Source organism: Paroedura picta, chromosome 12, assembly GCF_049243985.1.
Source record: "Paroedura picta isolate Pp20150507F chromosome 12, Ppicta_v3.0, whole genome shotgun sequence".
Classification (NCBI taxonomy): Eukaryota; Metazoa; Chordata; class Lepidosauria; order Squamata; family Gekkonidae; genus Paroedura; species Paroedura picta.
This window is the reverse complement of record NC_135380.1, coordinates 15224094-15247877: the sequence shown is the minus strand read 5'-3', so window position 1 is coordinate 15247877 and position 23784 is coordinate 15224094. Positions and strand designations below refer to the sequence as shown.

The 23784-nt window shown below is 42.7% G+C and overlaps 1 protein-coding gene across 3 annotated transcripts in view; it reads right to left on the bottom strand.

The window, feature by feature from the left end:
• Positions 1 to 23784, bottom strand: part of UNC5D (unc-5 netrin receptor D) — a 365178-nt gene that overhangs the window by 162088 nt on the left and 179306 nt on the right. For all 3 annotated transcript variants that reach the window (XM_077307138.1, XM_077307140.1, XM_077307139.1), the window contains exons 3-4: positions 7985 to 8128; positions 1878 to 1981 (exon numbers count right to left, since the gene is read on the bottom strand). In XM_077307138.1, the coding sequence (XP_077163253.1) occupies positions 1878 to 1981; positions 7985 to 8128 (248 nt within the window). The remainder of the gene's footprint in view (positions 1 to 1877; positions 1982 to 7984; positions 8129 to 23784) is intronic.

The following is a 23784-nucleotide window of genomic DNA, read 5'->3' as shown; positions in this document are numbered from 1 at the left end:
CCTAAACTCAACATCTTCTTCCTTTCCTTATTATTGATCAGCTTTGCCCCCCCCCCCCCCCGCACACACACACGCACAACACAATATGTCTAGCTCACTGGCACCATGTCCATTACTTTCCCTCCCAATTTGCCTCATTAGTCATCCCACAGACCAGTTTCCTCAGCAGGCTTTCTGACTAATGAACGGAATGTGCTTCTTGTTCTTTAAACTTTATTTCTCCCCCTCTTTTTCTGTCTACCCAGTTAATAGATACCACAGTGATTTCAAGTGAGATGTGAAGGAGCCAGTCTCTGGTTTATAAGCACTAAACAGCAGCAGCAACAGAGATATACCTCTTGCATTCTGGGAAATGAATAGGCCACAGTATAACCCAAAGCTTTAGCCTGGAGTTGTTACCTAAAACCACTGCCCTTCTGTAAAAGGAGCTCCTGATTCTCAAGATAGACTCATGCTGGGCAACTGAGGCCCTCCCTCAATTTCTATTGGATGTTCTCACCTCTATTATTAATTCCAAGATACTCAAAACAATGTATGAATTAGTTTTGGGATGGATCCTGCAAAAACCCTCATGAATTATACTCCCCAGATTGTGAAGTCTTGAATTACCAATTCTGGTTTTGGCAATGAAACAAATACATTAAGGATTCTCTATTATTGCACTAAGCCAAAATAAATAAATACATCATCACCCGGATGGAATAAATGCATGTGACTACTACGATTGCAGAGAAAAGAAATGATGCAAACAAACTGAAAGGGAAAAAATTGCAGCCTATCCACCCTGATGCAATTCCAGAATTTATTTGAGAGATTCTCCTAAATGAACTTGAATTAAAGTACAGAACATACTACCTAGAGAAACTACCTTCAGATGAGGTGGAGCACTCTTTGGAATCTTTACAACAGTGGTTCTCAACCTGGGGGTCGTGACCCCTTTGGGGGTTGAACAACCCTTTCACAGGGGTCGCAGCAGGGTGAGCAGCTTGGAATGCAAATTCATAACAAAATCAGCTAACTAACATTTGTTTCAGACAAGATTGCAGCAGCCTAAAAATATATATTGTGCAGGCCTGGGCATGCACCACATCCTGTAATGCCCAAATCATTGTATTTGTATTTTTTTTTAATAATAGTAAGATGCCCACTTTTCTCCTGGACATCTGGGATCCAAGATGAACCACATCAAAGAATTGAAAACAATATATAAATAGATAATGTAAACAATCCTAAAATAGTTTTAAAAAAAAGAATATGACTGCCATGGAAATATACCCACATTTTGGGGAAGAAATTTGGATGTTCTGAATTGCTGAGCCATAGATTCTATTACATGAAGATGAACTAAGCATGTAAGCATGCCAATATTTTTTTTTGGGGGGGAGAGCATGGAAGGGAGAAGATTAGAAAGCAAATCTTACACTTTGTTGCAATGACATGGGGAGGCCAGAGAAGAACTTCCTTTACTCTCGCAGCTGGTACTTCCACTCAGTACCCATATGTATTTGGTCAGTTCCTACACAGTCATGTGACATCACTTCCAGTCTTCATCTCAAAACATCTGTGGCAATATCCCCACTCCACCCCCCATTTCATTTTCCTATTTGACTGCTTATGCGAGTATAATGCAACATTCCAAATATATTGCAAAGCTTGGGCAGTATTGAAATCAAATAATTTTGGAGACTCTTTTGCACCATTTTTTGTCCATGCCCGACTGTTTCTTCTAGGGCCGAAAAAGCAGGGATCTATGTGTAATGCACAGGAGTGCTCTGGTCAGTCGAGCTTCCACATTCTTCTTCCAACCTGATTCAACGACGGTGACTAACTAGTCCTGTTTCTTTGCTTTGTGAAACGCGGCAGGGATCACCACTCACCTCAGCTGCAGGAACGCCCTCTGGTGGCCGACAGTGTAGAACAATCATCCCTTCAATAGGAACCTCTTTCCCCTGGGGGTCTTGTTCAAAGTTTTTCCGTAAATCTGGAAAGAAGGAGGCACAGGAGTTACATGCAGCAAAGCGTTCCGAAAGGGCAGCCTTCTATTTTTACTAGCATGCATAGGAAAAAGCCGTGCAGCAAGTTAGAAGTATTGCAGCATGAAATTCCACAGCAATGCTATACTCCAACACAGATGTCCATGGACTACAAGATGTCCAGATGTCTCTCCAGATGTCCATGGACTACAATTCCCATGAGCCCCTGCCAGCATTTGTAATCCATGGACATCTGGAGGGCCGCAGTTTGACTACCCCTGCTCCAACAGATGGACCACTGCATTATAACCCAGTGCTATGTTCCATCTGGGGCACTGAACTGGCCACTGTGGGAAGTGGGATTGGGAACTAAATGGAACATTGGTCTGAACGAGGAGGCTTTTCTTATATGCTTACGTGAACAGCTAATCTGGTACTCCTAGCCCCTTTCAGATGTTAAATTCTTATATATGGGAGTCAAGTAACTGTGCCCATGCTATCTTCAGAGCTCCTGGTATGCATTGTTGCCAGGCTGTTTGAAGAGCTCTTCCACCAGGCATTTGGTGAGGCCGACTGACCCATAACATCGACAGGTCCCCCCCCCCCCAGACTGAGGGACCAAACCTACTGAGGGAGTATCAAAGTTATTGTCAAAATACTGTTCTAGTTGGTATGTTCTTGTTCTTGTTCTTGTTATATTGTTATATTGATTTTGAGAGTGTTCTATGTAAATGTTGCAAAATGTTTTATGTAAACCGCCCAGAGCCAAAGGGAAGGGCAGTATAAAAATCTGTGTTTTGCATTGGAGCTCAGTTTCAATATGCATGCAGAGAGACAACAATATGAAGTGAGGAGTAAGAGGAGGTAGACAAAGACTCCTGCAAAGGCAGTTTCTTGTCTCTGTTTGCCACCGACTTCACCTCTGAAGGCGGAGCAGAGAGAGCAGGGCTTGGGTGCAGGGGGCTTGCGTCTGAGTAATTAATGCACACGGTTGGATGATTGACAGTGCCACTTGAGATGGACTGAATCCATGCAATTTTCACCTTGCCTTGGCTTCCTATTAATTAAAAGTCTTTTTATGCAGGTAGCTGTCCTTGGGAGATAGGTGGGCTCCAGCTGCCTGTGCCCATGTGGCTTAGGAACTCACGCTGACGGATCGATTCAAATGCTTCCATTAAATCCCTTGCTCTCTTTTCACACTTCCATGTTGGGAAAGAAAATTCATAGCAGGGGGATGGGAGGGGAGAGTCGATAAAAATGCAATTCGGAATAATAGGCCTTTCCAGTGCTGAGGAATTATCAGATCATTCACTGTTATGGCTGTTACTGCAATGAAATAAAGATAATTTACACATTCCAAGCCAACCAGCCAATGAAAAATGACAGACATTTATAGAAATCATGAGGCTGGGGTTATCCCTTTACCCAACTATTAAATGCAGCCATCTCTGTGGGCAGGGCGGGGGAGGCTAGTGTTATATATATATATGAAGTGGGAAGGATCTGAATATGCATAGGGCAGCCCATCTGCAAATTCATTTCTTAATGTCTGATGACTTGTGTGGAGGGGATACAAAGACCATATCCAAATAGAATTTTCCCCTTAAACCCTCTCTTTTAAAGCATGATTCACACATTACTTTGATGTGGTGAAAGTTCCTGCTCAGCAGGACAAGCATTACTTTTTAATGTGCATTGATTGTGAAGAGGGGAAGAGGAATCTATTGACAACCAAAGCTGTGAAAAATGCCGGGTCTTGCTGTATCAGAACGCATCCAAACAACACATGGACAGTTGGAGGAGAAATTGTGTGTGTGTGTGTGTGTATGTATGTGTGTATGTGTATACATGCATTCTGATACAGTGAGACCTGGCATTTTTCATAGCTTTGGTGTAGATAGATAGATAGATAGATAGATAGATAGATAGATAGATAGATAGATAGATAGATAGATAGATAGATAGATAGATAGATAGATAGATAGATAGGGAGGGAGGGAGGGAGGGAGGGAGGGAGGGAGGGAGGGAGGGGGAGAGGGGGACAGACAGGTATGTATGTATACACACACAACACACATACAACTGTACAAAATGTCTTATTGGCTCTGAGGAAATGTCCACTTGTAATGTTTCCAATAAACACCTGTCATACAAAAGTCACTATTGGAGCACAGAGAAGCTTTCAGTGGCTTGATAATGAATGTGGGTTTATTCTGAATCAGCCAGGCCACACTAATGCAGCTGCCTTGTACTGGGTCAGACCATTAGTCAATTAAGGTCAGTGTTGTCTGCTCTGACTGTCAGCAGCTCTCCATGGTCTCTCAGATGGAGGTCTTTCACATCATCTAGTGCCTGGTGCTTTTAAATGGAGATGCTGGGGATTGAACCTGGGCAGGTCTACATGCATTTATAGGCCCACTCATCCATGTTCAAGTGGGCAATTTATTTTAAGAAAATGAAAAGAAATTGTAGACAAGGGGTCAGTGTATCCCTTGTATATGTTAATGATGTTGCTGAATTTCATAAATGCCCTGTTTGAAATAGGAAATTCTCATTTCTGACATGGGTTTTCTCTGCTCAGACTGCAATATTCCTCTTTGTCCCTCAACTATATTAAACAAATTTGATAGGATTAGAATAATAGAATCATAGAGTTGGAAGGGACCTCCAGGGCCATCTAGTTGAACCTCCTGCACAATAAAGGAACTCACAACTACCTGTCTACCTACCTATCATAGAGTTGGAAGGGACCTCCAGGGCCATCTAGTCGAACCTCCTGCACAATAAAGGAACTCGCAACTACCTGTCTACCCACAGTGACCACAATTTCATGCCCAAATGATCCCCCCACCATCAAAAATCTCCAGAATCCAGCCTGGCCTGGAAGTAAATTCACCTACCACTCCACAGTGGCAATTAGCAATCATCTGGATATGCAAGGAAAAACCACAAGAGACAAGCACTGGCACATCCCTTCCTGCCCACCCACTCACAATTGGCATTTCTGTCTGATGACTATCTAGCCTTTGCTTAAAAACTTCCAAAGAAGGATAACTCAACACCTCCCAAGGAAGCCTGTTCCACTGAGAAATAAGCTTTAACTGTAAGGAACTTCTTCCAGATGTTTAGCCGAAAATTCTTTTGCATTAATTTCAACCCACTGGTTCTGGTCCAACCCTCTGGGGTAACAGAAAACAACTCTGCTCCATCTTCTATATGACAGCCCTTCAAGTATTTGAAGACGGTTATCATATCACCTCTTAGTTGTTTTCTCTCCAGGCTAAACAGACCAAGCTCCCTCAACCTTTCGTCATATGTCTTGGTCTCCAAACATCTCACCATCTTTGTAGACCTCCTCTGGACACACTCCAGTTTCTCTACATAAGTTATAAATGGAAGTAATTTAGCCTATCAATTAATTAAAAAATTAATAAAAAGAGCACGTTCATCTATCCACAGAATATCCATAGAATTTCTGGAAGTTCACTTGAAGGTAAACACAAAGGATGACTTGCAAGGTGGATCATGCAAGTATAAGCAGGTTTACATTCCTCTAAACCCATGGACTTGGATACATTTAGGAAGATGTGACTTTCTTTTGGTTTGCCCTTAAGTAATTACAAGTAGCAATGGAAGGCACTTAGGCATGTTGAAACACAGATTATGTTTGTATGGTGGTCTTCTCCCACTCTCTTAATTCTGTACCACATTTTTTCCTTGTGCAAAAAACTACTACTACTAATACTACTACTACTACGTCTAATCATAATCATAATCATAAAAACAGCAGCATCTTAATGGCAAACTCTAGGTCTGCAAACCCAGCTGGAGAAAAGAGGGACAGGAAAGAAGAAGCAGTTGGCTTGTCTAGGAGGAAATAAAGCCAGCCTCTCCTTCTACCCAGCTTGTGGCCTATCAAGTAAGGATGGTGCTTTCTCTTATGATGGAGGTGGCTCTTAAGGCCTTTTGCACAAGAGCCACTTCAGATCGGAGTGCCACATTTCCCATGATGTTTAATTTGCAATATGAAAGGGTACAAAAACCAGAGAGAAAAAGCCCCAGATTTCCTCCTCCTCCTCCTCCTCCTCCTCTTTGTTTTCTTTTTTGCTTTCCCCCTCCATATCCATTGTTGATACGGCTGTGTTGATTCCATTTTTTTTTCTTTGCTTCATGGGAAAGGACATTGCTTGCAACCTTTTGCCAATCCCATCGCTGTGATTTGACCTGCACATTGATGTATACACAGACACACACTACACAATTCTTTTTTTTTAAGTCCCCTTGCTGAGATGTTAATGCGTATAAATGCTTGGCTTAAAAAAGAAATCATGGCATTAAAAGACTTTTAAAAAATTCCATGGCTCTGCACTAATGCGCATAAATGTCTGGCTTTAAAAACAACTGTGGAATTGAAAAAGCTTGTTGCTGTGCAATAATGAATCCGTTAATGCACAGGAAAACACACTGGTTAAAGCTCTATAACTGTGCTAATGTAGATAAATGATGGGATTAAAAGGAGAACAAAAACAGAAACCCCCCCAAGACGTATCCTGAGAACGTGTCCCTGCTTCACAACCCATAGGAGAGCCAGGCCTAGTACCATGGACAGATCCGAGTTTGGCTATCAAAAGAATGCCTTGGTCTAAATCCAACCCAATGAATAGCCTTAGTTAAATCTCTGCGTCTCACTGGTTCCCCATCTGGATAAATACACTTGCATGGCATATATTTGTATGTAGAAGAGTGCCATCTGGAAACACAATAATACTATTGTGAGAGCTGAACTAAAACAATATACCATCTCTCACCTACCCTTGATCAAAATGTTTTTCAACATCCCAAAGGACTGACAGAACTGCAGGGCTAGGGGAGCCTGTCATGTATTCTTCAGTTCTGTCTCCTTAAATTTCAAAATAAACAAATAAATGTAGCAGACACCTCCTTTTAAACAGTTCTGCAGCATCTGCAAACTCTTATCACCGGCCATATTTCAGTAGGTTTTCAATTTCCATCTTCTCTCTCTTTTTGTCATGGGTTTATTGTGACACCTGCAGGGCGTATTTCAAGTAAACGCAAGCAACCATAAACACTTCAAAGCAACCCAGATAAAACCCACGGATGAATATTTAAACTGAGAGAAAGAGAAATCTCAACAACAGTATTAAAGACAAAATTAAGCTGCATCCACAGTAAGGTGTATTTTTGTCCTTCTCAATACACTGGTTTTAAGTGGATTAGGGTTCTGTTTTGGTGAAACTCTAAGAAAGGGCCAGAGTATTTGGGGAGTAGCTGCGACTCATTAATAGAGTAGCTGCTTGGCATGCAGAAGGTCCCAGTCAAAGGGTTCAGGTGATCAGTGATGTGAAAGACTTCAACCAGAGGACCCAGTGAGCCGCTCCCAATCTTTGAAACAAGCAAAAGGACTAACACAGGATGTCAATATATGGACATATAAAGCTGCCCTGTACTTAATTGCTGAATTATAGTCCATGTTGTCTACTCAAAACTGGTAACCAGTCCCCAGGGTCTCAGCATGAGGTTGTTCACATCACCTATTGCCTGGTCCTTTGAACGGGAGATACTGGGGATTGAACCTACGACCTTTCTATTCATATACGTGATCCTACCTGATCCTACAAAGTGTGATATAGTGGTTTAGAGTGGTGGATTCTAATCTGAAGAACTGGGTTTGATTCCCCACTCCTCCACACGTAGCCCTTGGGTCAGTCACAGTACTCTCAGAACACTCTCAGCCCCACCAACCTCATAAAGTGCCTGGTGTAGAGAAAAGAAGGGAAGATGAAAGTAAGCCACTTTGAAACTCTTTAGGGTAGCGATCCCCAACCTGTGGGCCACGGACCACATGTGGTCCTTCGACTAATGGGAGGTGGGCCCCGAAGGACGCCTTCTCCCCCCCATGGGAATTGTAGGCCATGGACATCTGGAGAGCCACCCTTTGGCTACCCCTGCTTTATTAGTAATCCATTAGAAATCGCTTTCCCCCCACGTACAGGCAATGCGGACTGAAGCCTTCCTGCTCTTCGAAGTCCCAAGGTGGCTCCATGCAACACACTGGCACCAGTAGTCCTCTGGCCCGTGGAAATCTTCCACTTGCTGCCTTGTCACGTTGATGTATGCTTCCCGAACCTTCAAGCCTGAATGGGAAAGATACAGGAGAATTAGCTGATAGGGAATGTCTTACTCAGGCATAATGCTAAGTTTAGCCAAACCTTTTCTTTTTAATTAAACAATTCCATTTTTTAATCGAGGCAACGCTTTAATTACACTGACAGTAATATATGGCTGCTAATTAAATTCTAACAGCCAACTAGGTCAGAACACACGAGCGGAAAGCATTACTGTGCCGAGATATGATTCAGAACCACATCAATATCAGCCTTGGATCTCGCCCATTTGCACGCTTGGTGTTTGAAAGAGAAAAAAAAAAGTCAGTTTGCTTTGCGCCAAACACAGGCCTGCACACACGAAATACTGGCTAGTGGAAAGTTATGGGTATGATTTTCAAGTGAATGACTCTGGTGAACTCAATGGGACTTCCTTTTAAGTTAATGCAGGCAGGACTGTGTTAGGTCAACAAGTGACCATAGTCCAGCAAGTCAACAGATCAGCAGCCAAAAGCAACACAATAAAACTGATTATGAATACAAAGAAACCCCATTGGATATCAATCAATCACAATTAGCATTCTCCCAGAGGCGCAACCCATGACAAGTGAAAGGAATTTCACACTTGATACAGAGCTATGAGATAAAAAATAGCTATTATGAAAAGAAATTTCCTTGTTGATACTGACCAGGAGAAATCCTAATTAATTGGACTTGAAGCAAGATTCGTACTTTCACAGAATTTGCTTGCAAAAGCTATTATAAAATTTGCAATAAAAACCAGTGAAATACGTAAGAAGGAATTGACTGTTCTCCACACCGACAGTTCTCCATAACAAGGAATATCTCCTCCACTAAGACAATGGTATTGATCAAAAAGTGCTCTGCAATACCATCCATGCATAACAGCTAAAGTTGGACACTTTTCTACTCTACCTTCAAATTACTCCATCACTAGATTGACGACATTTCTTGGCACTGTTCTGCCCCACGGTAAAAGGGAAGCATGATAAATCAATGCACTGGTAACCTGAACACATGCCATCAAACTAGGTAAAAATCTAGAGAAATAACAAAAGATGCAAAGTGCTTTTTCATTGCTAAGGTCAGCACATGGTTATGAATTATATCAAGTCATTCGAGTTTCCAGAAGAAAGAGGGTGACATGTTAAAATAATAAAATAGATAAGCTCTAGATGGCTTGGTTTCTCTGCTCACCTCCACCTTTCTACAAGAACCCCCAAATGGTCTCATCTTCAGAGCTTCTAAAAATATAGTTGGCTTGCATGCCCATGTGGGACTGCACAAGTAACATGACAATGAACTCAGGACAACATACAAAGTTATCTCCTTTATCTTAGCTTACCAATCCTATCAAGTAGGAAAGTCTAAGAGAAAGTAACTGGACTATGGTCACCCAGTGAATTTCTTGGTGAAACCAGAAGTTGAAAGTTGAATCCAGCTAAGATTGAGGTCCTCTGATTTGGTTGGCATTCCGCAGTTGAGGAGCTACTACTTCCAGCCCTTCATGGGGTTCAATTAACAACTTTAGCCACCATCAATAGCCTGGGCATTATCCTGGACTCCTTGTTATCTATGGAGGACGAGGTCACTAACGTGGTCCGCCAGGTATTCTACCATCTACAACCGGCACCGAAGCTAGCACCCTATCTATCAGTATCCAACCTAGCCACGGCGATCCATGCAACAGTCATCTCCATACTAAGCTATTGTGACTCCCTTTATGCAGGGCTATCCTTGTATCTGATCTGGAAGCTTCAATGGTTCCAGCTAAGAACAATTCTCTGCACTTCAGAATGTTGGACTGGTGATTTTGCCTACCAAATGATAATTCCACCAAATGGCAAACAATGGAATTTTAATGTAAGTTTACAGAATTTAGATACAAATAATCCGCTTGCAGATAAACGAAGCTTTCATAAGACATTATCCTTAAAATAGACCCATAATTACTTTGAAAATGGTGTTCTTTGATCTTGTGTCTCTCCAGTGTCCATTTATGGCCCCAAGCATTCCTTCACAGAAATTTAATTAGTACAATTACATTATTAATTGTGTAATTAGTAATACACTGTGCACAACAATAGTTTCCAGTTTTGCCAGTAACTGAACACAGTATCCTGTGATTTGCTAATAATTATACAGTGACCTTCCAATTTCCCATTATCTGAGGGGGGAGGGAGGCTAAAGATGATAACTGTTAGATGACTTTATTGATATACAAATTAAAAAGAATTTTAAAACTAGACACTAATTATCTGCACTTCTTTAAGTGGTTCCTGAAAGTCCACCCTTGATCTCTTAGAAGGATCAGGACACAGCTTTTTAATCAGAAAAAAGGGGGCTTCTATATTTATACTATCACAGAGAAACTGTCTAAACATAGAAGCATCAAGAAGAGATACATTAAAAATTGTTCATCTATTAATACATTTATGAGACAAATTATCTAAGAAAGAGTATTAACTAAAGCAGGGATAGTCAACCTGTGGTCCTCCAGATGTTCATGGACTACAATTCCCATGAGCCCCTGCCAGCAAACGCTATGTGAACAGGGATAACCCTATGTGAACAGGGCTGTGAACTGAGATATCCCTATGTGAAAAGGGCTAAAGAAACGCTGGCAGGGGCTCATGGGAACTGTAGTCCATGAACATCTGGAGGACCACAGGTTGACTACCCCTGAACTAAAGTACCAGCTTGACTAAAATAACTTGGCTACTATCTTCACATTTCTCATTCCAGACAAAATAGATACAAAGTTTAGAGGCCAGATCCAAGAGACTGGCAGGTCTATAGTTCTTGGGGTCAATCTTATTACCCTTCTTACAAAGGAGGCCTAACACAGTAGGTACCTGTCCTTCTGGAAGTATGCTGGCTGCATCAACACACATAAAAGGCTTTGCCGCTACAGGCATCCATCACACAGTTATTCTGTACTTTCAACACAAGGGTTTTCAAAGTGGTTTGCAGAGTGAAATTAAAACCATTAGAACATTGCAACACAATCAAGAACAATCAAGAATCACCTTGCTGGGCAGAAGCACCTGGCTGCTGTTTCTTTCCCCCTTTCTGATCAGCCCAGCAATGATAAGGGGAAACTGATGGCATGCACTTGTATTTAGCTCTCCCTATAGGATTTAGAAATGAGGAGGAAAAAAGATTAGAGCATGCCTATGAGTCTCGTTTCACTTTGGAAACCCAGAATTATGGAAGCAACCTGAGGTTCTACAATACCCTGTACCCTGTACATCCTCAAAGACACTTTCTTCTCCCATAGTATATTGCAGGGGTAGTCAACCTGTGGTCCTCCAGATGTTCATGAAATACAATTCCCATGAGCCCCTGCCATCGTTTGCTGGCAGGGGCTCATGGGAATTGTAGCCCATGAACATCTGGAGGACCACAGGTTGACTACCCCTGGTATATTGAACAACTGGTACTAGAAATGTTGGGAAGGAGCCTCTAGCAACCCTGACTACACCATGACCATCAACCCTCTCTGCCTGTCTATGGATTACTAGGGTCCACCAAACACCTTCCAGCCCAGATCTGCCCAGCAACTTCATTACTTTGTACCATTTTCATTGGTAACTACAAATCTTAGGCCAATCGTTTTTCTTCCTTGCATGTCTCTGCAATAAATCTGCTGCCACCTTCTGTCTCACAAATATTAAGCTGAAGGGATGCTAGTTTCACTGTTCATGGACCCATATGCCAAGGCATGCTCTCTTGCACAGAAAATAGGTGGGATGGAGAATGTGCTACTTGATGCTATGCATTCCATATACTTTTTACTATGAGAAACGAAGTGGTCCAATGAAAACTGCAAAATGAAATCAAAACATTTTGCCTTACAAGAATGTTTGCTTTGTAACTAAACTATTAGGGAATGTGGTCTATACAGATGTATATCACCTACTGGAAATAGGATCCTGTTATGGAATGTTTGCACCACCTCTGGATCCTGCTAAGCTAAGCTTGAGAGGTTTTTTTCCCTAGTGGTTCCAGACTCCTAAAACCCTAATGCATCTGATTATTGAATCTCCTGTTTTTTGATTGCACAATCAAGAAAACACTGTGAGTTTTTGTGAGAACAGAAGACTAAAAGTAAAGTAAGAGAGTAAAATTTATAAGACAGTTCTGCTCATTTTTTCAACTTCATGTTGCCTCTCCGGAGGACCTGTTTGAGCCAACTTACAAAGTGAACGGGAAAAAATATAAAACACAAAAGCTGTTAATAAACCAGCCTGGGCTGAAAACAGCACAAGCAGTGAGCCGCTTTGTTCTCACTGAAAACTCCATGAAGAGGAAGGGGAATTGCACTGGAGTCACAGTGTTGGGAGAAAAGGGTTAAAAAATTGGGCTCCAAGGGGCTGCTCTGAAGCCTTAACAAAGAGACATGGAATCCAATAAATCCCAAGTGTAGTTTGGCCTTTATGTCTAATTGGTAGAGAACAGAGCCACTAAGAGTAAAGGACTAAGAGAACCCCATTCTAGGTGCTCTAGTAACTCTGGGGACCCTCAGAGCTTGGCAAGACAAGCAGTTTGCTTTCATAGGAAATATACTTTAGATCTGGGGAAGGCAATGGAAAGTGAAACAGGAATCTCTGTCTGTGTATCCACAAAGACTCTGGTTAGGAATAAATCTCACTGACATTGACCGCTTACGCACTGGAGGTTTCATGCCGGGCTGCAGACTGGAGTATTAGAAGAAGAAGAGTTGGTTCTTATATGCCGCTTTTCCCTATCCAAAGGAGGCTCAAAGCAGCTTACAGTCGCCTTCCCATTCCTCTCACCACAACAGACACCCTGTGGGGTGGGTAAGGCTGAGAGAGCCCTGATATCACTGCTTGGTCAGAACAGTTTTATCAGTGCTGTGGCGAGCCCAAAGTCACCAAGTTGGCTGCATGTGGGGGAGCGCAGAATCGAACCCAGCATGCCAGATTAGAAGTCCGCACTCCTAACCACTACACCAAACTGGCTCTCCGGAGTCATGGCAGGTTGTCCCACCTCTTCCTGAACCCACACAGGGGAGCATTTGGCACCTCATCCGCCCTCAATTTGTGCTCCCGCAAGGGAGCTGGGGCACTGAAGTTCCCAGTGCGTAAACGGTCAATGCGGAGTTTGATTTTGAGGAAGCAGGTCCATGTGCAAGCTCCAAGTGTGCTTGGAATAATCATCACTAGATACAGATATGGACAGGAAAACTGCAGAAAATGCAGGTGCCATGCCCACTAAATACTGTGCAGACTGCTCTTTCTCTTACAGTGAATGATACAAATACTTCCCCTTCAGGCATGAATACCGTTGCTGTTTTTGAGACTATCACAGAAAAAGTGTTTAAGGTTTATTCAGGACATAAAAAGAGAAGGGGACTTTACTCTTGATACCTCTCACTGTCAACAGATTTTTGGAAGAGCTCTTCAAGTCTAGTTGCATACCATTTTAAAACACATTGAATTAATTTGCCTAATGCTACAACACAAGCCTTCCCGTGACTGAAAAAAAAATGCACACTGCTTGTTAGATGGTTCAGCGTGATGACGACAAATAGCTTGGCTGAACTTAAATTTGCAAATTGATATAAGCAGACAATACAAACACTGAGTCAGACCACTGGTCTGACTAACAGTAGCTCTCTGGGGTTTCAAGGAAGCGATCTTTCACATCCCAAAGACCAATTATGCATGGTGGTGGCCACGCTGGGGCACACGGTCCACCCTGGAGTTTTGTGTGTGCATGCACAACTCTGGCCTGGGAAAGGTCCACCGCTCCTCAGGGTGGCAGCAGAGGGGGGCAGGGGGCATGGGGATTCCACAGCAAGATGTGGGGGTATAGAAATGCCCCGTTTGGCTCCCCAGCACTGCAAAGCTGAATGGGATATTTTATGGGGCTCTTCCCTTATGCACTGGCCTGTCCCAGCTGGGTCTCTGCTAGCCGCCATGGAAACACAGTCTGCATTCCTTTGCAACAGGCCACCCAAGGCCCTGATTTGGGCCGGGGCTGGGATGGTGGCAACATCATGCATAGGCTGGGATTAGCCCTGCTGCCCTGTCGCTACCAGCCCAGCCTTTTTGCCCTGTGCATAATCAGTCAAAGAGTTATTTCATTATGTGACCGTTTTAGCTGGACATGTCAGGGACTGGCTCCGATTCGGCATGATTCTGCATGCTCTAACCACTGAGTCTCTAACTAAAGTTTTAGCCAGTATTTTCCAGAACAAAGCTTGAATCTACTGGCTTGATATTGTAACTTTCAGCTTGGAGCAAGTCTCAGAAGCTCCAAGGAATTTGTCTAGAGAACAACGAAAGGAAACACGGCATTAATGAATGGTGTTAGGGAAGTTGTGAAGAACATATTATACAATTGAAACTGTTGGGACTTGTTGTTCCTTCTTGATTCAAAGGCGTAAAGAGTTTGAAGCCAAAACGACATCATTACCTTCACTCTGGATAATAAATCTGATTTGCACTTTGGACAATTTTTTGTTGTTAGTTTCATAAACCTCGATTCCGTAAAATTGCTTCCGTTCAATCTCAGGCATTAAAAGCTGGCTATTTCATTCCTGAAAGGCATTCAAAGTTAGCCTGTGCCTTCAGCAAGAAAGAGAGGAGGTCTATTGTGGTTTCTATGGCAGAATCAGGTGGGGGGGGAACCTTCAAGAGTAATGGATTAAAGCATGACGAAGGGCCATAGATGAAGCTAGGAGAGGTGTTAAAGGGTGCCAACATTTCTTTGGGTTTCCATCCAAATTCCACAGCTGAAAAAGCCTCTTGTTGACAGGTAATGAATAGCTTGCCCAAGGCTATTCAATGAACTTCATGGCCAGACAAGATTTGATGTCTGAAACCCAATATCCTATCTCCTTTAGCATTTAGGGACCCAAAGAGAAAATGAATAAAGTTCCTCTGATCTTTTCTATGGCATCAGCTTCACTTAGTCATTGTTCTCAACATTTTGAGAGGTAGACCCCCTTGTTAGCTGTCTAGCGTCACATTATGGTAATGATATCTTGATACCCATCTAGCCTGCAGAAAGCCACCACTCTGTTTTTTTCCCCTTTGTAAAAAGATAATAGAGATTTATGAATATGCCATCTTCATTCCCATTCTGTGTATGCTGTCGTTGGATGCCTGTTCATTTCAGCCATTTTGTTGTTTGGATTCCCCATTCATTAGCATTTTTACATCATTTTTAATGTGATAAATACAGGTCTGGATTGAAATGGAACAAGCAAACAGCAGCTCTTTCACCTGCATGATATCTGCATCAAAGCTTCCATAGCACAACTTGTGAGCCAACTTAGTGTAGTGGTTAGGAGTGCAGACTTCTAATCTGGTGAGCCAAATTTGATTCCCCACTCCCCCATATGCAGCCAGCTGGGTGACCTTGGGCTCCCCACAGCACTCATAAAGCTGTTCTGACCGAGCAGTAATATCAGGACTCTCTCAGCCTAACCCACCTCACAGGGTATCTGGCAAATGTAAGCTGGATTGAGATTCCTTTGGGTGGAGAAAAGCGGCATATAAGAACCAGTTCTTCTTATTAATATTATTCCTTGTTCCTTCATATCTGCTGGAAAAAAACCTGTTAAGAGCTTCAGACTAGCAGAAAGAAACTGTGCTTGGAAATTATACTATTAAGTCAATTGGCATGAAGACCATGGCCATGGCTCAGGACATTTGGATTTCATTTAGCATGCACGAGAGCAGGAAGAGGAGTGCTGTGGGCAGAACCCACAGAACCCACAGTCTTCATATCAAAACCGCAAGGCCACAAAGATATGGACAGTGTTGCTAATAGAGAATAGAGCAAACCTGAGTGACTTCTGACCCCTCTGTCAGCTCTAAGCTGATCAAAGTTTCCTTCTCCTGTGCTCATCAAAATCACTCAGGTAAACTGCTCCTTCACATATTTTTGTAGTTGAAGCCTAGATTTCAAATCCTTGGGAATTTGGTGTTGGTTTCAGTTCATCTTCATCAGTTGTTTGGAACACTAGTTTCATTCCAGCTCAAACACAAACTTTTCTTTTTAAGTATAATTATTTGAAAAGTGGTTGAACAACTCTAAACCTGCTTTGGTCTGTCACGCACGTAACATTATAAACCCTCAGGACAGTTGCATCACCTAAAACAGTTCTGCAGGGCCTGCAAAAGGGATCTCTTCCTCCAGGCACTTGGTTGAGGCCAACCAAAATTTGCAACACCACCGGGCCCCTGAATCCCCCCCCTCAGCAATCCATGTATCTGAACCTAACCATAGACCTATTGATTGTTACCTTGATAAACTGTTATCTGTTATTACTCTTGCTATTATCACTGTTGTACTGTATTATATTTTTTTCTGATGTGGAACAAGTTCAATGTATTGTTTATGTTCTCTGTGAACCGCCCTGAGCCTCAGGAGAGGGTGGTATACAGATATAATGAATGAATGAATGAATGAATGAATGAATGAATGAATGAATGAATGAATGAATGAATGAATGAATGAATGAATGAATGAATGAATGACATTCTGTGACAACTAATTTGAGGGGAAAATATTTATGAAAGGCATTCGTTGATTAAAGTGATACCAGATCTGTTTCAGGAATATCTGACTAAGGGACAAACGATACGACACAATACAGCAACACAAACTGAACGTTTCAATTCAGTGTTTTAAATGTTATGATTCAGTGGAAGAAGATTTCCCAGGAAACATGAAGTTCATCCTTGACATGACAGATAAAACTCGAGTTTCCAAATATTCTTTTGACATTAATGTAGCATAAAACATACAGCACTTGTTGACTTCATTTCTGATTTTCTTTTCTTTTCTTGCTTCTCCCCAACAGCAGGGGACAGTGAGTGAAATGCCGTTCTATAAATGAATGATGATGTGGCCACCTTTGGAACAGTTTGTATGTTTCCAGTTACTCTGTCTCCGTTTGTTTTTTCCAAGCAGAAAAAAAGTATTAACAGGCAACTGAAATGATCTTCAAACACTTTAAGAGATTAAAATGCAATTAATGAACAAATACAGGGCAGAAATTTATAGAACCAAAAATAGTTGGAGAAAGAATTTTTATTGCTGATTTGCCATGAGTTTTAGGCCGCGCTCGTGAGAATTCAAAGGGAGCCATTTTGCTGATTTGGCAAATGGTACGTTGGCAGAGATGAACCTCAGGTCTTAAATCACAAGGGCTATTATGTGTGTTTCGTTTTTTACCGAGATGAGGCTCATGAATAAAAGAATCCAGGCAGGTACTAATGTGTTTGTGCTTTGACTGAGCGTTTTATGCTTTTCAAAAAGCTCAGCCTCTGAGGAGCAGTTCAGATTGTGAATTACATTTCACAGCTCAGATATTTCCAACTGGGGTGGGGGTGGGGGAATCATCTACACCCAGTTCGCCACAAGAAATGCAAGCCTTTAGGAATTCCAAGGCAGCCCAGAGCTCAGTTATTTAGTGTTTTTCTTGGTACTTATTTGAAGGTAGCTGTAGTACTTGGGTCATGTTAAATGCAGAGAGCCAATGTTCCCAACACTCTAGGTCAAGGGTAGTCAAACTGCGGCCCTCCAGATGTCCATGGACTACAATTCCCAGGAGCCCCTGCCAGCATTCGCTGGCAGGGGCTCCTGGGAATTGTAGTCCATGGACATCTGGAGGGCCACAGTTTGACTACCCCTGCTCTAGGTCCTCCCCCAGCATTCTCCAATGTTCTCTTCAGCCTTACTCCCTAAAACAAGGGGAGGGGAGAACGATTTTCAAAAAGAACATTGAACTTTTAAAATTTTGAACATCACTTTTATTTATAGAATTTAGTCAATGTTGTGTCAGGCTCGAGGCCATTAAGAGATGTGTGCCTTGGGTTCAGTTAAAATGCATCAATGTCAATCGATTCTGAGATTCAGCTTGGATTCAGTTCCATAGCTGGAGGTCAGGATGATTTCATAAATTTAAAAAAAAAATGTTTCTGTAGAACCATACTTCAAAATAAAATCCCTCCCAACGAAGGGACTAGAAGAAGAGTTGTTTTTTGTACCCAACTCTTCATTACCCAAAGGAATCTCAAAGCAGATTACAATAACCTTCCCTTCCTCTCCCCACAACAGCTGGTTGCATGTGGAGGAGCAGGGAATCAAACCCAGCTCTCCAGATCACAGGCCGCTGTTCTGAACCACTACATCAAGCTGGCTGTCTATGACTGATAATGCATGGCAGTGGCCACACCAGGCCACTGCTGATTCCCATATACGCACGAGAAAGAACATCCCCTATCAAACATGGTCTGCCCCAGAATGGTCCATATACACATACAACTGAGGAGGAAAGGTGCTGCTGTACCTTGCAGCAGCAGCAGCTGGGGGTGCACGGGGGCTCACCACACTATGACAGAAGAGTGGCATGCCACTCTCTCACCATTGTGGGGGGTACAAACACCCCATTCAGCTCTGCAGCACTATGAAGCCAAATGGGGCATTTTGTGTCCTATGGGGACACTGTAGGTGGGGGGCAGGCCTGTGTATGCCCTCACCTAGCCTCAAATGTCAGCTGCAGCAAACACTGGAAAATCAACATTCCCTTGCAGCAGGCCATCAGAAGCCCTACAGCAAGTTGGGGCTGGGAGGGGGGCAGGATGGCGGCAATGTCATGTGCAAGTGGGGATTAGCCCCACTGGCATGCCAATGCCAGCCCAGCCTTTCCTCCCCATGCATAATCGGTCTAGGTTTCATTCCTGTTTGGGATGGGGTGGGGAAGTGCTGCTGCTTTTAGAAATGTGTTGACCTTTTTAATCCCACCCAGCTTTCATCTGAAGGCGATCGTTTTTAATTTCCAGGCTGCCATTTTTTAATAACTGAATTATTCGTTTGGCTTAGGGCTCCAACATTTAGTCAATTGTGATTGATTAGAAAGGTGCCCCCAATTAATTAGTACAGAAGTTCTTTTTTTTTTCTTTCTTTCAGAGATGTATTATTTTTTCCTACAAAATTGCATAATACACATATCGATAAGAAATGTCTAGTGATGGCATCCGTCCCTGGTTCACATGCAAAGGGGCATCCTGAGAAATGCAGTTATCGAAATACTTAACAGTGAGTGTGAGTCTAGCTGGGCTCAGCCTGAGAACACAGCAGACAAGAGGAGAAGAGAAAAGCACACAATGGTCTGGCAGTCCAGAGAGTTAGATGAGAGTCTCAGGCCAGAGTCTGAATCATGATATCATGAGGCTGCAGAACACTTGGATGCTAGATCCTCGTCTTACCTGGCTTTGGCTAGTTAGCTGGCAAACACTGTCTATTCAGGAAGAAAGGCAATGAAGGTCTCTAATTTGAATTCACAGCCAGAGATGAACTAGGGTTATGATTCTGGACTTGGTCACGAGCCTTCAAAGATCATATCCTGGAGCCAGAGAATAGATTTTGGTAGCATCTCCAGTAGTGTCCATAGTAAAAAAAAATGTGATTGCTATACTTGCTAACAGATGACTGGCATCATGTCAGGAGAACCATTGCCTGCTTTGAGAAGGGATGATGTTCCTCTTCACAGCTAATACCTTTGATAAATACAGTTTCTCTGCTGCAAAGAACATAGTGCATTACATATCCAGTGCTGCAGTCTCTCCTTTGACCTTGAAGTCCAAAGACCTTAACCCCATTCGCCCATCCTTGGTGTGGCTCCCTGAATTGAGTCAAACAGCTGCAATCATACAGCTTGGACAGCAAACACATTTCCACCTACAGCAGTTTTTTTCAGTGACCCTTTCCACTGGAGTGGGAGCAAGGGAGTAAGTTTTAACATCATTTTCATTGTGAATGTGAGAGAAGTCACTGAGCTATTGTGTAATCTGAGCTGCACCCTGCCAAAGGCACCTGCTGCAGTTCCATGCCTTGCAGAGGAACATAAAACCTCTCGTCCTAGAATTGTCAGCCATTGAAGTACGAAAGAGCTGCTGGGTCCCCTAATGGTCACAGGCCACTAAAGATACCCCGGTTCTCCCACCACTGACGAAGAATCTGCTTTTTTCCGCAACGCTTTGCCTTCTTTTCTTTTGGTAATTTCTATCCTGCCTTTCTGTTTCAAAACAGAAGGTCTAAGATCTAAGGCAGTTTAACAAATCAGTATAAAATTACATGATGTAATGTAATAGCATAAAATGGGGAGGAAGGCTTAACTAGAATATTCGCTCGCAGTAATCCTAACGGTATTTTAACGTAAAAGTCCATTTTAAAACAAACATCCATGTAAGTCTCACCCGCCGTAAAATCGATAGCAGCAATATAACTCAGTACAAATGACAGTCCCCCTTAGATATACCATAAAACATGTTTGCAGGCTCAATCCTAAATGAGTCATCGCAAAAGTAAGTGTCATTCTGTTCAGTGCAGTTTAACCTCCCAGTGAAGGGTGTATAAAATCATGGTCCACGCTATGTTGGAAAGCCAGATGGTGAGTTCAGTAGGTCGGGGAGGGGGGCAAGAAATCCCTGACTCACTAGTCTTCCACCCTCCCCCACAAGGTAATGTGGCTTCAAGGAGCAGAGCACAGCTAGGAGACATCAAGCCTCAGGAAGATTGCATATGGGTGGAGGCTGCCAATGGGTTTACTGACCAAGTTTGCTATTTCTGGCATTCTAAAAGTCATGATGACCTACGCAGGTCATTAGACCGAATAACAAAGGGATGCAGACATTCTCCCCCAACACGCAACAGCATTTGAAAACGTACTAACCGCTAGAATACACATCAGTGTAGACAAACCCCAGCCTTCCTTACTATGCAGAACAGATGTGTGATGCAGCTGGCTTTTGCAACAGTTGAGAAAACAAAGGGAGATGGAAAATCACAAATGGATGCTGGAAATCTTTCCTATTAAAAACTTTCAGCTGAACAACAGCAACAAGAACAACAAAAAAAGCATCTAGTAGTGTGTGTGTGTGGGGGGGGGATGAATAAACTCACCCTCCCCCAAGTAGGACATGCATTTTTTTTAAGCAACCTTGAGGGGTGTACTAAGCAGGACAGCAGCTGCAAAGAAAGGTAGGGGGGATACACTTCATTAAGCATTTCCCTTTGGCAATATAGGAATAGAAGAGCTGGGGAAATACAAGGGAGAAAATATGCATAGTTAAGCAAGTCTAGGGTTGTATTCAAACAGCTTTTGGCTAGTGAAAAAGGAATCGGACATCCTTTTCAATCACCCCTCAAAAGCTATCCCGAGAATTATGGGACCTGCATATACAAATATCTTGTGGGACGGCAATGCTCCCATTTTCATTGCTGGTGTTCTTTGTTTCTTGTGTTCCATTTTGCAAGTTATACACCTGACACAAAATATGATGGTATCTACTGACCCAAGATGCAGTGGAAGACAATTAAAGACTTGCAGATTTGAGTCCCACAAAGGAAAACCAACATCAGAATTGGTGGGGGGGGGGCGCTACCAATTTGGCCACATCCCTCTTTTGGGAAGATTTCTGGTCTCTCCCATTTTTTTGCGTGCCATTTAAAATAACTTAATTGTTTTTCTCTACCACTTCTCACATGAACAGATCCCTCTGTAAATTATCTAGCTGCAAGTCAACACACAGAAAATAGGTGTTTTAGTAATTCACTGGTGAAGGAGTGTGCTGCAGAAGTGTTATATGGCTGAGAGAAAAACAGGATGAACGTGTGTGTGACACCTGATTTACTTGCCCTGTACAGTAATTATCATATTCAACGCAGTACAGTACAATGAATGCAGGCCTGGTCATTGTGATCAGCAACGTGACGAAGGAGGATTCTAAAATGCTGGTAGGAACTCATCCTGATCTGGATGGCCCAAGCTCGTCCAATGTGATCAAATTTCAGAAGCTAAGCAGGGTTGGCCCCGGTTAATATGTGGATGAGAGACTACCTGGGAATCCCAGGGTCACAATGCAGAAAAAGGCCACCTCTATCAGTCTCCTGCCTTAAACCCCTTATGGGCTTGTCATACGTCTGCTGGAAAATGATGGCACTCTATATAGAATCATAGAGTTGGAAGGGGCCATACAGGCCATCTAGTCCAACCCCCTGCTCAACGCAGGATCAGCCCAAAGCATCCAAGAAAAGTGTGTATCCAACCTTTGCTTGAAGACTGCCAGTGAAGGGGAGCTCACCACCTCCTTAGGCAGCTTATATATCAACAGTATGGGCTCATTCATTTCAGAATAAAGGGGTAGGATCACATTTTCAAAGCCTATCCCATTTAGAAACAAATTAAAAAAAATAAAAAAGCAAAACTCCCCTATAAAAGTAGAAAACCAGCACAGCGCATAATGAGCTGGGCTCGATCGTGTACCCTTGATGTGCTTTTCTGAAAACTTTGCCATCAGGTTTTTCTGTTACAGGCATCTTTCTGCACGTCGACTGATTTCATTCTGCCACCTCATTCTGAAGTAGGTGTAAGTCATACATTGGATTCCATCAGGGATGGAGTGACAATTAAGGCTACCAGCAAAAGTCTTCACGGGGACACAACTATCCTCCTTGTTGGACCTTTTCAGGGTGTGTTCCCCCCCCAAAACTGCCCTGACTTCAATTTATCCATAAAAAGCCATTTGTTGGCCTACAGTTTACCATTAACTTTCCTCAGAGAGTCCCTGAGAGGATCTGAAGGTGAAAACTCCATGAATCTAAACATCGTTTAAATTATAACGCCCTCTTTTTTTTTTTTTTTTGCAACTATCACTTGGTGTCTAGTTATTTGGGGAAAAAATAATAATGAAGTTAGAGGGTGGGCATATTCGCTAGAGAAACCTGTTCTACCCTCTTACACTTCAGCTGTTTTATGCCGGGGGGGGGGGGATACCGGCTATTACATGGCAAGAACCTCGTAATCAATTTGTGGACGAACCGATGCGTTATAACGGAAAGCCAACATTGTTCCCTCATACCTTCTGCAATTCCAATTTGCAGCCATTAACTGGCCCTTTAAATTATTGTGCAAATTATTAGAATCGTCCTTTGTCATCCAGCCCGGCCGCAAAGAATACGGAATTTTGCCTCTGGTGCTGCTATGCTAAGGAGCTTTTTGCACTGCTGGGTGGTTTAGCAGCTGACAGACTAACTCCGGCGGAGGATGAATAATTGCTTGGAATGTACTAAACATAACAGAACTGCACCAAACTTCATCATTTGTCAACTTTATTTGTTTAAATGAGAAAAATGCTGACAGCAGTTATTGCCGTAATCTTTTTATTTATCAGACAAGGAAACTTTAGTTACTCCGAGCAGGTCTCATCCCGCTGGGAAAACAGAAGTTGAAGTACTTTAGAGCCAATTTGAGAAATGCTCTTAAAAACGCTGAAGTGGAAAAGGGGGGAGGGACTCCATTTCTCTAAAGATATTTAAACTCTCAGCTAATGTATCCGTATCATATAAGCACTCAGAATTGAAAGAGATTAGCGCCGAAGTCAACAGGCCTAAAGGGGAGTAATTTTGCTCCAGATTACACTGTGATAGTCTCAGACTTTCTGGCAATAGACAAAGCAAGCTAGGATTTACTGCAAGGTATCATTAGAGCAAAAGGTTATTAAGCCCCCCCTCAATCTCTGCTTAGCCTAGCAACCAGTAAGAAATGGGGGTGAAGGCATGGGAGACTGCCGTTTCACTTTCAGTGTCAACCCAGAATTGCCTGAATCTCTGTGATAAAA